Raw genomic sequence first — 12245 nt, 5'->3', positions numbered from 1 at the left:
CTTTCATTGAAATGATGGCTGTGCAAAGATCTCATGAAACTCAAGGACTTTTAACAATAAAGTGTAAATTTAGGAGCAGTTCAGTGAGCTGCGTATTGGCTTATTTTTTAAGATCAAGGGGAAGAAAACTTTTCCCTTGTTTGTCCAGATACTGCAGAAATAGAGGTTGAAAAGTAATTAGCATTTATTAAATCTCTTTTTTTGGGCAGGATGAGTACAAAACCACCGAATCCCAATCCCACAGTGATAGATGGTTTGGTGTAAAACTGAAAGTGTTGATACATCAACTTCAGCTGGTCTGGGCTTCCTGCTTTGGGATTCAATTTGGCCACCTGCAGTAATACTCTCAAATTCTTTCATTTTCTCAATAATGAGCTTTTTTGCTCTGAACATGAGGATCCAATCACTCAGGTAATAATTTATTTTCTTAATTTATCTCTTGATGCTGTTTTGTATCAGTATCCCCTGTACTGTTTTGATGAATTTGCTTCCAAAACAATGATTGCCATATAAAGTCCCCAGAAGATTTCCTGGGACAGTATAACCTGAATAACAGATTAATTTGTGAGCAAGGTCTGAAAATAAGTCTTGCAGTGGCTTGTTGGCTTTCCAGCAACTCTATGTGGACTTTAAACAATAGCTTTCTATACAAGTAAAAAGCAAGGAAACAAAAAAATCTTGGTTATTAAAAGTTTTAAATCACTGTTTTATAGAAATGAAGAGGTTTTTGCTAATCTTGCTGGGGAATGTAGAGGTTTAGTAGCAACTCTGTGAGCAGCAAAAGTAAGCTCTGAAATTCTTCATTCATGGGGTTTTTTTCAGAGGAAAAAAAAAGCTTTTGGGTGAAACAGCCCTTTTCCACCCCCTCTCCAACCTACATTGTTAAATGAGTCAGAGGCTACTTCTGTTCATAAAAAAAGCAAATATCCCCCTGGCATTTAAAGTAATTGAACACTGGATGTTCTATACCCTGTGCCAAGAGTCATCTTCCTTTCTTGTTCTGGAGTGCTTCCTTCTCTGATTTCCCAGGAGATCCTACTCCTCTGGGAAAACAGCTTCACAGAGATTCGGAAAATTTGGGCAATTCCTTTTACTGCAGATGCTCTGGTCAGAGGCCGCTGGTGATGGGAGGGTGAAGTCAGTGCTCTAAATCAGCCTTTTTCCAAAGGCCTCTCCCAAACTGTGCACTTGGTGTGGAAATCCCGGTTCCATTTAACATGCCAGATCCAACCTTTTGGCCTGGGTGATTTTAGGGCTTGTGTTTCAGACACTGCCAGCATTAAAAAACCCGTTGGACTGCCCTCGGTGATGGTGCTGGCTCTGCTTTCCCTCGGAATCTGAAATCTCTGGGCTTCCCGTTGTGCTGTGGGAACAGCAGAAGTCAAACCAGACTCTGTGCCAGCCATTTGTCATGGGTAGGCTGAAACAGGCAGTCTGGCTTTTTCTTTGTCCCATAGTTCTATATTTAGCAGGATTTTCCTCTAAAAACATCCTACGAGGTCTCCAAAGTCCATCCACGTTGTCAAAGGACTAGATCACAAAATACTGAATAAGAAGCCTCCAGCTGATGGAATTCCAGTGGTACCTTCCCATGAAAAGAGGGAGCAAACCTTAATAAAAGACAGTCAAACCCATGCAATACCTATATGACAGGTGCTTCAGGGTTTTACAATTTCCAAGTGGTTTCAGCAGGTCCTTTTTGAGTATCCTGTTGTTCTTACCTGCCTTATGGGGCCACAGGTTCAAGTACTTCTTTAAGCAACATTCTTAGCCTCTAGTTGAGTCCAAATCCAAGGGAAGCCTCTGGTTTGGGATTCTCTTAATCCTCCTGTTCTCTGATCCTGAAGGTAAGTGCAGTTCCATCAGCTGGTAAATGTGGTTGTAGGGCATGGGAGGGGTGCATTAAAAACAAACCTTGCAGTCACTGGCAGCACAGAACGCTGGAGTTACAAAAAAACCCACCCAGTCTAAAAGTTCACTGCAAACATCTGGAGGTGGGAAATCTATCCCAGCAGAGAGGCCTTGCCAGGTAAGATAAATATATGTATTTTTCAGTGCTACCCCAAGTTTGTGCTGGAGTGACAATCACCTGCTTTCCTAAGGATGGCAAGAAGCCACGTCCCGGCAGTGTCCCGAGTGGGACGGTCACACCTGAGCCAGGACAAGTTGGCCAATCCCACAGTGAGTGGTTCTGGGGGGACATCTCTGCTAAAAATACTGAAAGTCTTCACTTTACTGTGAGAAATGAAGACACAAATCTATAGAAAATCATATAAACAGCACGTTAAATTCTCTTTTATCCAGAATTTTGATTGCTAGCCACAGTGTTTTCCTTAAATGTATGTGGCTGGGAAGGGTGGGTCATCTCCATTCTGTGTTCCTGCTCCTTGCAGGGCTCATCCTTTTTCCCATAAGACATAGAAAAAACCCTCCAAACTTTTTAAATTAGCAGCTCTTTTGTCCCAAGGCCAGTTTTATTTTGTTCTCTATAAACACCTTTTATCCCCATTCTCTTTTTGAGAAGTAACCGTGTTGTTGGCAGCGACAGAAGCTATTTCCAGGACTAAATAAGAAGTGCTTTGTAATTCAGCCACTCCTGCAAAGTCTCATTTTCTGAAGGGTTTTAGGTAGAGAATCTGCTGTCAGCAAACTCCGGAGCCTCTCCAGACAGCTTCGAGCTGTGTGGGTGACTTCAACTTCAGACACAAAATAGACAAAATGGGCTCTTTTCTGTGCAAGCCAAATGGAGACCAGTTTTTCTGAGATTTGAGGTGTCTGGTGGACAGTCTCACTCACAGATTTTTATAGAAAAAATTCTCCTTAAGTTTCCTGTAAGAAATTAGAGGTAAATACAGTATATTAAAACTGGGAGTGCAAGCTTAGAGTGTGTCCATGAAGATAATTCACCAGTGGTACTTTATGCACTGCATGAAGTACCTGGGCAGAGGCTCAGCCCTGCAGGGAGGAATTTGATGCTACCAGGAGGGCAAAAATCAGGGAAAGAGGAAGAAAAAAACTTGCAAAGATGTGACTGTAATTTGCTGTCTGGGAGACTTTATGGATTAAGAGATTTAAACCAAACCCCTCTGCTTGTACCTGTAGTTTCTGGAAGAAACAACCTCCTAAAGACAAATGTGCTGTGAACACAAACCAGATCTCTCTTCCTTTCCTCTTCTCAGTCTGATCTATCTGCCAGCATTTTAAATGTTTCAAGTATCAGGTAGATAAAGCTCCTGGCTCTCTAAAGGTGTGGGAGAACAGGCCCACGGGCAGAGCATGGGAGAGCATGTGCCTTGGCACAGCAGAACTGAGCCCCTTGCCCAATACATCTACTGGGATCAGGTCTGGCCATGCTCTGCTGACATGCAATATTTAGCTTTTAGGATTTATTCTTTTGCCTTGCTGTGCAGTTTGACTGACTTGTGAGTCCTCCAGGTGAGTCCTTCCCAGGCATCATGTGATGGCCGTGTGGTGTGGGGTGTAAAAAACAAAAACCCTCAGCTCCTGGTTTTTGTTTGGGGGAAAGGGAAGTGCAGGAGGAAAAATACCAATAGAGAAACCCAGCTCGAGTAGGAAATGTGAGGAGATGGGTCCTGCTGGGTCCCAAAAATGTTAACAAACCCAGTGTTCAGGCAGAGCAATGGGATGAGTGAGCACCTAGTTATGGGATTCTCTCAGAGGAGCATTGTGCTGGTGGCTTGTCCTTGGTTACTCAGTGCCAGTGCTGCACTGGATGGATCCAAAACCATCCATGGACTAAGAGATTAGAGCCAACAGAATGAAATATAACAATATTAATAGTCCATTGGAAGGATGGCATCAGATGTAAAAGGTCTTAGTGCTTCCAGGTAGAAGTGATGGGTTGTTTCCTGGCCAGGAGGAGAGTTAGGACCTTATTTACCAGGCAGGTTTACCAGAGCACTGGGTATTTTAAGTGTGCTGATGCTCCTCAGAGTGTTACAGGAGCTGCTCAGCTTTTGACAGCAAAGCATGGCATCAGGAGTTTCCCTGAACTGGGGCCACCCTGCCCTGTGTCCCAAATTTCTGCCGCTTTACTCATCCCTCCTGTTTCGGTGTGTTACCCACCTCTGGGCTGCCCTGAGGAGAAGCCACCAGGAGGAGGGAGGGCTGTGAGCTTGGAGAGGCTCTTTGGGAAGGCACTTGGAGAAAGTGGGATTTGCTAAAAGAGCCAGGGAATGGTGTGGTTGTGTCAGGGGCAGGGTGTGACTGGCAGAAGGGATGGAGAATCCACGTGGGACCCCGTGGGTGTCCTGCACTTCATGGAGCAGCCCCAGCAAGGGAAGGAATCCCTCTGGGTTCCTCTCGTGTGCTGGGGGTTGGAAAGAGGTTTTTTTTGGTCAGCTTGAATTCTGAGCCTGGTGAAGCAGAATTTGTCACGTGTTTTCCATGTGTGTGTCTCCCACATGGGGTAGAAGTCGTGGCTGCCCCATCCCTGGGAGTGTTCAAGGCCAGGTTGGAGCAACCTGGTGTAGTGGAAGGTGGGGTGAGATGGTCTCTAAGGTCCCTTCCAACCCAAACCATTCTGGGATTCTCTGATTCTGAATGTCATTAATAGAATTTCTTCTACAATAGAAATAATTCTGGATATTGATGAGAGCAGCACAGAGAGCATAAAAGCTTTCCCAGAAAACCAGCTAACACTCTCAGCATGACAGGTTCTTCTGGAGTATTACTCCAATCAGACTGTGGAAAAAAATGGGATTATTCCAGAGTTATTTTTGAACATTTAAATTGAGTGCAACACAACATGTGCTCTGTCAGGTTCTGAGGCTTTTGCCAGCAGAAATTCTTAGACCCACCTCGTTATGGCTGAGAGCTGAAAACAAGCTGTTGTTGCTTAAAAATAAATAAGAAATGCCTGATTTGATAAAACTTGATTTATTCAAAAAGGGCTGAGAGAAACACACTTGAATTTATTCTTGCTTTCTACATTAGAGTAACTGCCCGGAATTACACCAGTTAAATTTGGTTCAGAGGAAATATTGGCCACCTATAAAGGAATAAAATATTAAAACCTGTTATTTATTAGTTTAACTTGAGCAAAATAAACCATGGTAACTAAGACAATGACATGGAACTGTAATTAACTGTGCAATTTCTGTGTAAAAAAAAAAAAAGCTTGCAGACAGACTCCTGTATATACACATTTTGTCTCTGTGCTTCAGCGCAAGCCTTATGGGTGTGTAATTGCATTGTAAAATCTCCTCTTCTGGATGAAATAAGTTATGTACTTATATATATAAACACACAGCTCCTCTGTTGCACTCTGCAGGTTAAGACTGTATTTATGGACACAGCATTTTATACCATTTGAACCCCATTCCACTGACAGATGATCCAGTACCCCAAACTGGAGCTAAAATAGGGTTTAGGACTCGTTGTTTCTGAATAGCTGCAATTCTGTTGTGTTTTGAGCTACTGGAATCAAAAATAAAAAAAAAGGGAAAAAAAAGAAAAGCCCTTAGGCCACTGTGTGTGGGAATTACAGATGCTGTTCTGGGGTTCATGCAGCTTGACCTGGAATTGTGCTGTAACTGCAGGTTTACAAGGAATCAGCCTCTATAAAACAGCATGTCAGCTGCCAGGGTTAAGCAGAAGCTTTTAGAACAAAATCAGGTTTTTAATAATTTAAAAATGGTGGTGTTGAATCAAGCTGTTGCCGTATTGATAACTCATGCTTCTAATTTATATAAAGAACAAGGAGAGGGGATACTGTGCAGTAAAGCAAATATCCCTCTGAAGCTGTGTTTTATGGCTTTCAGAAGTTCTCCACTTCATGTGCTGAACTCGGAGCACTCTGCTCTCCCCTTTCATTAGTTTACATGGTATTAATGATATTCATTTTCCCTCCCCACTTCTCCCCATCTTGATTATTTTGGTTTCATGCCGTGGCAAACGATTTCCTTTGTAGCTTATGAGAGTTGAAAACAAATTCCTTAAGTATTAAGTGTTTCACACAACTGGTAACTTAAAACCCGATGGATGACGCATTCAGACATCAAAAACACCCTTAACAGAATGACAATCAAAAGTCTAAATAAACGTTTTTCATTTTCTCCCCCTGCCTGGCAGGCCTCCCACAGCATCACCATGCAGCTCCAGCAGCAGTTGGGAGAAACGAGTCTGGAAAGTAAACTCATCTCAGTGTGGGGCTGGGAGGTAAATCCACTCTGTTTGTTCCATTTGACGCTGTAGCTTCATAAACACGGGGAACAAGCTCCACCAGATGCCCAAATCAGAGATTGTTGTTAATACAATTATCCTTGTATGGCCACTGAATGGGTGGATGATGACATTTGCATACCTATAGAGCTTAATCTGGAATCACGGGGCGGTTGGGGTTTTTTTTGTTTGGTTGGTTTGGTTTTTTTTTTTTTGCACAAACCGTGTAAATTTGCTAAAGCGTTCTCTGCATAACAGAGCTTTTTATTTACAGCTACTTGGATTTGCAGACAGCTTATTTTTCAGCCGTGTCCTCCTCTGACGGGGGTCACATCCGTTCCCTGGCCCATGGCACTGACTCCTGGTGTCGCAGGGAGCGCGGTGCCCGCTCCTGCCGGGCTGGGAGGTGTCAGACAGCTTGTGTCCTCCACGGGCTCCTCGCCTCCCGGAGCGATCTGTCGTAAGGAAGAGTGGCAAAGAAAGAATTTTTCAGCTGGCAGTTGATGAAGAGCACAATGAATGTCACGGTCAAGAGCAGAAAGAAAAAGAGAATGATGTAAGTCACCAGGTCTGGCTTATTTATTTCCCCTTCCTTCAACACCCTGGCTGTGGACATGTAAAGAGCGGAGGAGCTCACGGGTCTCGGGGTGCTGCCCAGGTAGGGAGTGTTGGTCTGAATGATTAGATGAGCTTCAGTGGCACTGGTTGAATTTAGCAATTCACTATACATGTTCTTGCTTAAATATCCTCCACGGCAGAAGTAAAGCAGGAGGGCAAACGCAGTCAGCCTTTGGCATGGGAAAGAAATAATGGTCCTGCCTGCAAAAGGCTGCAAACCGGCCACATGTTGTCTAAAAGCAAATTAATTCACTTGCACGCCTCGGTGGCTTTCTTTGAAATCTTCTTGGCTCATATTTACGGCATTCATCCACAAATAGGAATCAAAAACCATGCAGGTACCTCGTGTCCTGGCCCTGGTTCCCCCAGCACGCCTCCTTTGGGGAGAGGCACTGGCTCATCTGCTGGTCAGCCGGGACGTGCTGGGAGCTCTGGGAATCTGCTGGGAGCCCCTGGGATGTGCTGGGAGCCCCTGGGATGTGCTGGGAGCCCCGTGCCACTGCTCCACCTGCATGGGGCTGGAGAGAACCTCTTCCAGCAGAGGAGCCCAGGCTGGGGCTGGCAGCGCTCACTGTCCGTGCAGGGGAGGCACGATGGGTTTCCAGCTGATTTTCGGGAGCGGGATGCTCATAAATCCAGGGTTAAATGGCATCTGCGGGGAGAGGCAGCTGCTGCCTCGAGATCCTGCTGGATTTGCCGTCGCGGTTCCTGCCTCGGGAGGCTCCGTGCTGCTGAAATCCTGGCGCTGGGAAGCATTAGTTGACTTTCTTAATCCCAGTTAACGGCGCGCTGTGGAGCCGGCGGGAAGAGGCTGAGCTTTGTGCTTCAGCTTTCCAGGCACTCCTTTCAATTGCTCCGAGAAAAAGAAATTTAAAAATAGTAATAATAATAATAATTGAGCGATGTCCCTTTGTTCAGAAAAAAAGAAACACCAAAAAAAGCCTCCCTGGGAATGGGAGAGGGTCAGTTCTTTGGGAAGCTCCTCTCTGCCCTCAGCTCAGCCCAGCTCTGAGGTGGGAGCGTGCAGGGCTCTGTCCAACATGACTTTCCCCCCTCCAGGAGCTCCAGCGCAGCGTCGCTTCCCTCCGTGGGAAAGGGAGAAGTGCGTGGTGGTGCCGACCAGCTCCGCAGCCCGTGGTGCATCTGGCAGTGACACGATGCTAAAAAGGAAGAGATCTTCGGATAAATTCCCGTGAGTGCCTGAGGCTCTGGCTGGAGGTTTTGAGCTGGGGGAGGGTAGCAGAGAACGGGACAAAAAGAAGAAAATTGCCTCAAAACCTTCCTTTCTTCCTCAGACCTTTATTATTAAAATCTAGAGTAATCAATGTCTTCTTTTTTTTTTTTTCCCTCCTTCTCCACGATCCCCAGCACCCTCTCCAGCCTGACAATTACCATGTTAATTTTTTTTTTTTTTTGCATCAAATTGCTTTATGCTGCTATTAACTGCTGGCTGCTTGCCAGCTCCTCTCACATCTCCCATGCATCAGATAAGCGCCGTTAATACTTTTATTTTACCCGCATTGCAACTTGAAAAAGGGGGCGGGGGACAGAGCTGGAGGCGAGAGGAGCGAGGGAAAGAGGAATAACTGGGCAGAGGAAAGGGTGACACACACATCCCATGGAGTGGGGGCTGATCCCAGCAAACACTAAAGCTGCTTAGGATGAGCTATTGCAGCCAACAGCCCCAGTGGTGAAACATTTCACTTAATGTAATAAAAGTTTCTGCCGGGAGAGAGGGGGAATGAAGAGAAATCTTCTGGTCAGTTAGATTTGAATCAAATCAAATTAAATCCCTGCCATACCCTCTGAGACCCTGGCCAGTGTGTTCCTCATCTCCTCTCGAGCTCCAGGTGCTCCAGGTAAAGCCCTTGTGCCTCCAGCAGCTCTGCTGGGGTGGATGGAAGCTGTCACATCTCTGCCACATCTCTGCCACATCCCTGTTCACGTCCTCCTGCATCCACCCTCAGGAAAACCATCACCTGCCTGTTTATCTCCAAGTCCTGGGGACCTTTCAATTCAAAAGATCTTACTCTAAGGAAGGTTTTCCTGATTTTTGTTTCTCTCTCTCTCTTTCCCTCCTTTTTTCAGCCCAAGTGCTCCAATTCTTGCAGGATGGAAGGGGGAGCTTTTCCTGCCTGTACCCAGTGCTCCTCCCGGGGACACATCTCCTGCCTGCAGAGCCACAGTAGTTATTCTTTATTTATTTACTCTGTGTGGGTTCAAAGAACAGGATTCCCAGGCAGGCAGCCATGGGGGCTGGAAAAATCAACAGAGCCATAAAAAAACTAATAGAGTTTACAACTGTCATGTTGCAATGTCTGCTTTCATGTCTCCTTGAAGTGGGAGAGTCTGTGAGCAGCAGCACCACAAGGCTGGGTGTCTTCCCAGCGCCATCCCATCTTCAACTCTCTCTTCCCTGAACTGTTTTTTGAGCATAACCAAACTTTGCATCCTTTTTTATTTATTTTCCTTTATTGTTTTTATTAGCCTGTAGGGAAAAAAAGGAAACCAGAAGGTATCTGGGGCTGAATCCTACAAATAGTGTGGGTGGTCTTAATTCACGTACAGGTTCTCTGCAAATGTTACCAACTCTGTAACAGGGGGAAAAATACTACAGAAGATGCACATGAATGTCACAGTCAGTGGTGTGTTTTGTCCCTGCACAGAAATGTGTGTTCTTTGGCAGTCCCATGGTGCTCCCCTCGATGGTTTGGAGTCAAACTGGGCAGAGGTGGAGAAGGAAGGGCTCTACCAGGGGGTCCTTGGCACCATTCACCTCCCTCCCACGCCTGTGGGGAGTGTTCCCCCGAGCTGTTGGAGGTGTCCCTGGAGGTGGGTGACACAGTCACGAGTATGGGATGGGTTCCTGGCTGCTGGGAGAGGGCAAAGGGGCTGTTTGCTCTGCCAGGGCAGTGCCTGCAGACACGGGGTGCCCCTTTGAGCCTCCCCTTCCCACCCCTCCTCACGGGCAGGTTTCTCACAGACCCAGAATCTTCAGGTTCCCCTTTTGCTCCTCCCAAGTGTTATCCCTCGTTCTTGGAAGATTTCTGCCCCGAAGACACAGTGGTTCAGCTCCAGGGCCAGCACTGCAAATTGAGGATTGTTGCTGATGGTCCTGGTCCAGACGCCCGACGTGGGGATAAATCCTCTGGGTGTTTTCCAGGCGCCTCGTGTGCAGCCAGGGAGCTCTGGGAGCACAGAACTCCTCCTGGTTTTTTGGCTGCCTGGCTGGCACTCACACAGGAACTGATGGGAAGCCTTGGGAGTAAATCAGATGTGTTTTCTGCAGCACTGTATCCAGGCTTAATCTCAAAACAGCTAAATTGCCATAAATAACACCTTAATTGCAAAAATAAGAGCTGATCCTTTCTCTTTGTTCTCCTTAATTTGGAAGAACATTTAAAGTCTTCAGTTCCTCGTAATTTTTCCTCATTAACTTATTTCTTATTTAGTAGTTTTGTTGTTGTTGTTCCTTGTTTTCTTTTTTTTAAATTCTTTCCCAAGGCTTCCAGCACTTAATGGGCTTGTTTTGTTAGATTTTATGTGCACTGGCAGTAGCACTGGGAGGACAAACACAGAGCCTCTGACACTGGCTGGAGTTTAATGATAATAAACCCTGGAGTGTTGCAACTTCCTGGAGTGTTGGGAAGCTGGATCAGTGGGGTGGCATCACAGGGACAATCCTGGGGCTGGAAAGGCTTCTGCTTCTGCAAACCCCAGATGATCCTGGGTTTGTCTTCTGCCTCTCTGGGTTTGTCTTCTCTCAGCTGCATTCAAGGCCAGGAAATTTTGTCTCAGCTATGTTGGACCTTAAGGAGTTTATTGATGGTGGTGGTGATTCAGTGGCAGTCCTGGTCCAGCCATAGTGTGAAATAAATAATGAGATAAACTATCCAGAGCTGAAAGGAGGGAGAGCAGAGCTGTGACCCTCAGCCCCATCTGCTGTCACTCCCTGGCCTGGCAGGACGATCATATTTGCTTAAAATCCTTCAGCCACCACCAAACCTGACAGGAACTGGGAGCTGCTCTGTGTTCCTGCACGCTGTGAAAGGCAGGAGCCTCTCCCCATTCCAGGCTGGTAAATAATGCATGATCCCTCTCTCCTACGCTTACACAACCCCCACCACGATAAATATCAACCCAGGGAAATGAAAGTGCAAAGAAACATTATCTTTCTCAGTAATGCAACCATTTACAATCTGTGTTACGATCCTCCTGCTCTGCAGAGTGAGCAGCAGTCAGGGGGATGTTTCTATTAGCACACCAGAATGCAACAAATCACGGGCTGGAACTTTCCAGTGCCGCATAAAAGCAGCTTAAAACCTTATAAAGGAAAGAAAATGAAAATAATATACAGGGGTTATTTCCTTTTTTTAATCACTCCAAAGGAAAATACTTATTTCCAGGTGCCTGAGATTCAGTTATTGAGGGCCGTGTTTTGAAGTGCAGGGCCATAAAATTTAACACCAGACACCTGATGTGGGGATCTTGCCTTTGGTGCTTAAATATGGGGCAGGATGCCTGAAGAAATTGGCTCAAGTGCAGAGAAGTCTTGAAAATGTTTTGTTTCAGGAGAGCTTGCGTGTGCTGTTTAAAACTAACTCCTACCATTAGGTTTCTTGGGACATGTTTGCACCAGCTGAAACAGGAGCACTGAGGAAGTTTCCAGAGAAGTCTGAGGCAGTGAGGTTGGAACTAGATGGTCTTAAGGTCCCTTCCAACCCAAAACATCCTATGATTCTATAAAAGGGAGCTTGTGTGTGTTTGATCAGTGCTGTGTCCAAATCCTTTGTTCTTCTCTTGGTGAGGAATGTCGTGATTCATCCAGGAATGTTCCATTGCAGGAAGGGGAACAGGCATCCCACACCTCCTGCCATCCCAGTGAGCTTTGCCACTGCTCAAGTGGATGTAGGGAAATGACTCTGGCTGTTTGTGGGAGCATCCCAGGCCCCCTGCCCTGCCATCCCTGCTCCAGCACATTGGGCAGCTCCACGCAGTTTCCAAGGGGTTTTGCAGGGAGAGGAGCTTCACCCATAGGGAAAAGTCCTTGTTTGGAGACATGTGGATTCCCTCTGTCCTGACAAAATCTCTCATTTTGTCTTTGCAGCAGCTTTCCTGGTGTGTACAGAAGGCAAAGCACAACCTGAGAGTTTCATACAGCTGGGAGTGTGTGGGTGGGCACCCGGTGATGCTCCAGGGGAGGCAGCTTCAGCACACCCACACATGGAGAACATGAGCAGGAGGGTGTTTGGGAAGGGAAAGGAAAAGGTGTAATTGTAGAGAATGGTTGTCTTTGGTACCTCCTTTACACTTAAACTGGTTTCTAGTCGCACAACCCTGATTTGTGAACTGAGCTGGGAGCAAAAGGGGACACAGAAAATCTTCACCCACCCCCAGGGGTGTGTCAGCTCTTGGACAGACACGTTCTGTGCTCTGAGGGCTGC

General features: G+C 46.2%; 1 protein-coding gene across 1 annotated transcript; it reads right to left on the bottom strand.

Annotated features, from left to right (window-relative positions):
• Positions 1 to 4883: 4883 nt before the first annotated feature.
• Positions 4884 to 8143, bottom strand: SMIM32 (small integral membrane protein 32). Its single transcript, XM_032703238.1, has one exon. The coding sequence runs from the start codon at positions 6911 to 6913 to the stop codon at positions 6593 to 6595; it is 321 nt and encodes a 106-aa protein (XP_032559129.1). The 5' UTR covers positions 6914 to 8143; the 3' UTR covers positions 4884 to 6592.
• Positions 8144 to 12245: the final 4102 nt, after the last annotated feature.

Source organism: Chiroxiphia lanceolata, chromosome 15 (assembly GCF_009829145.1).
Source record: "Chiroxiphia lanceolata isolate bChiLan1 chromosome 15, bChiLan1.pri, whole genome shotgun sequence".
Taxonomy (NCBI): domain Eukaryota; kingdom Metazoa; phylum Chordata; class Aves; order Passeriformes; family Pipridae; genus Chiroxiphia; species Chiroxiphia lanceolata.
This window is presented reverse-complemented; position numbering and strand designations above follow the sequence as displayed.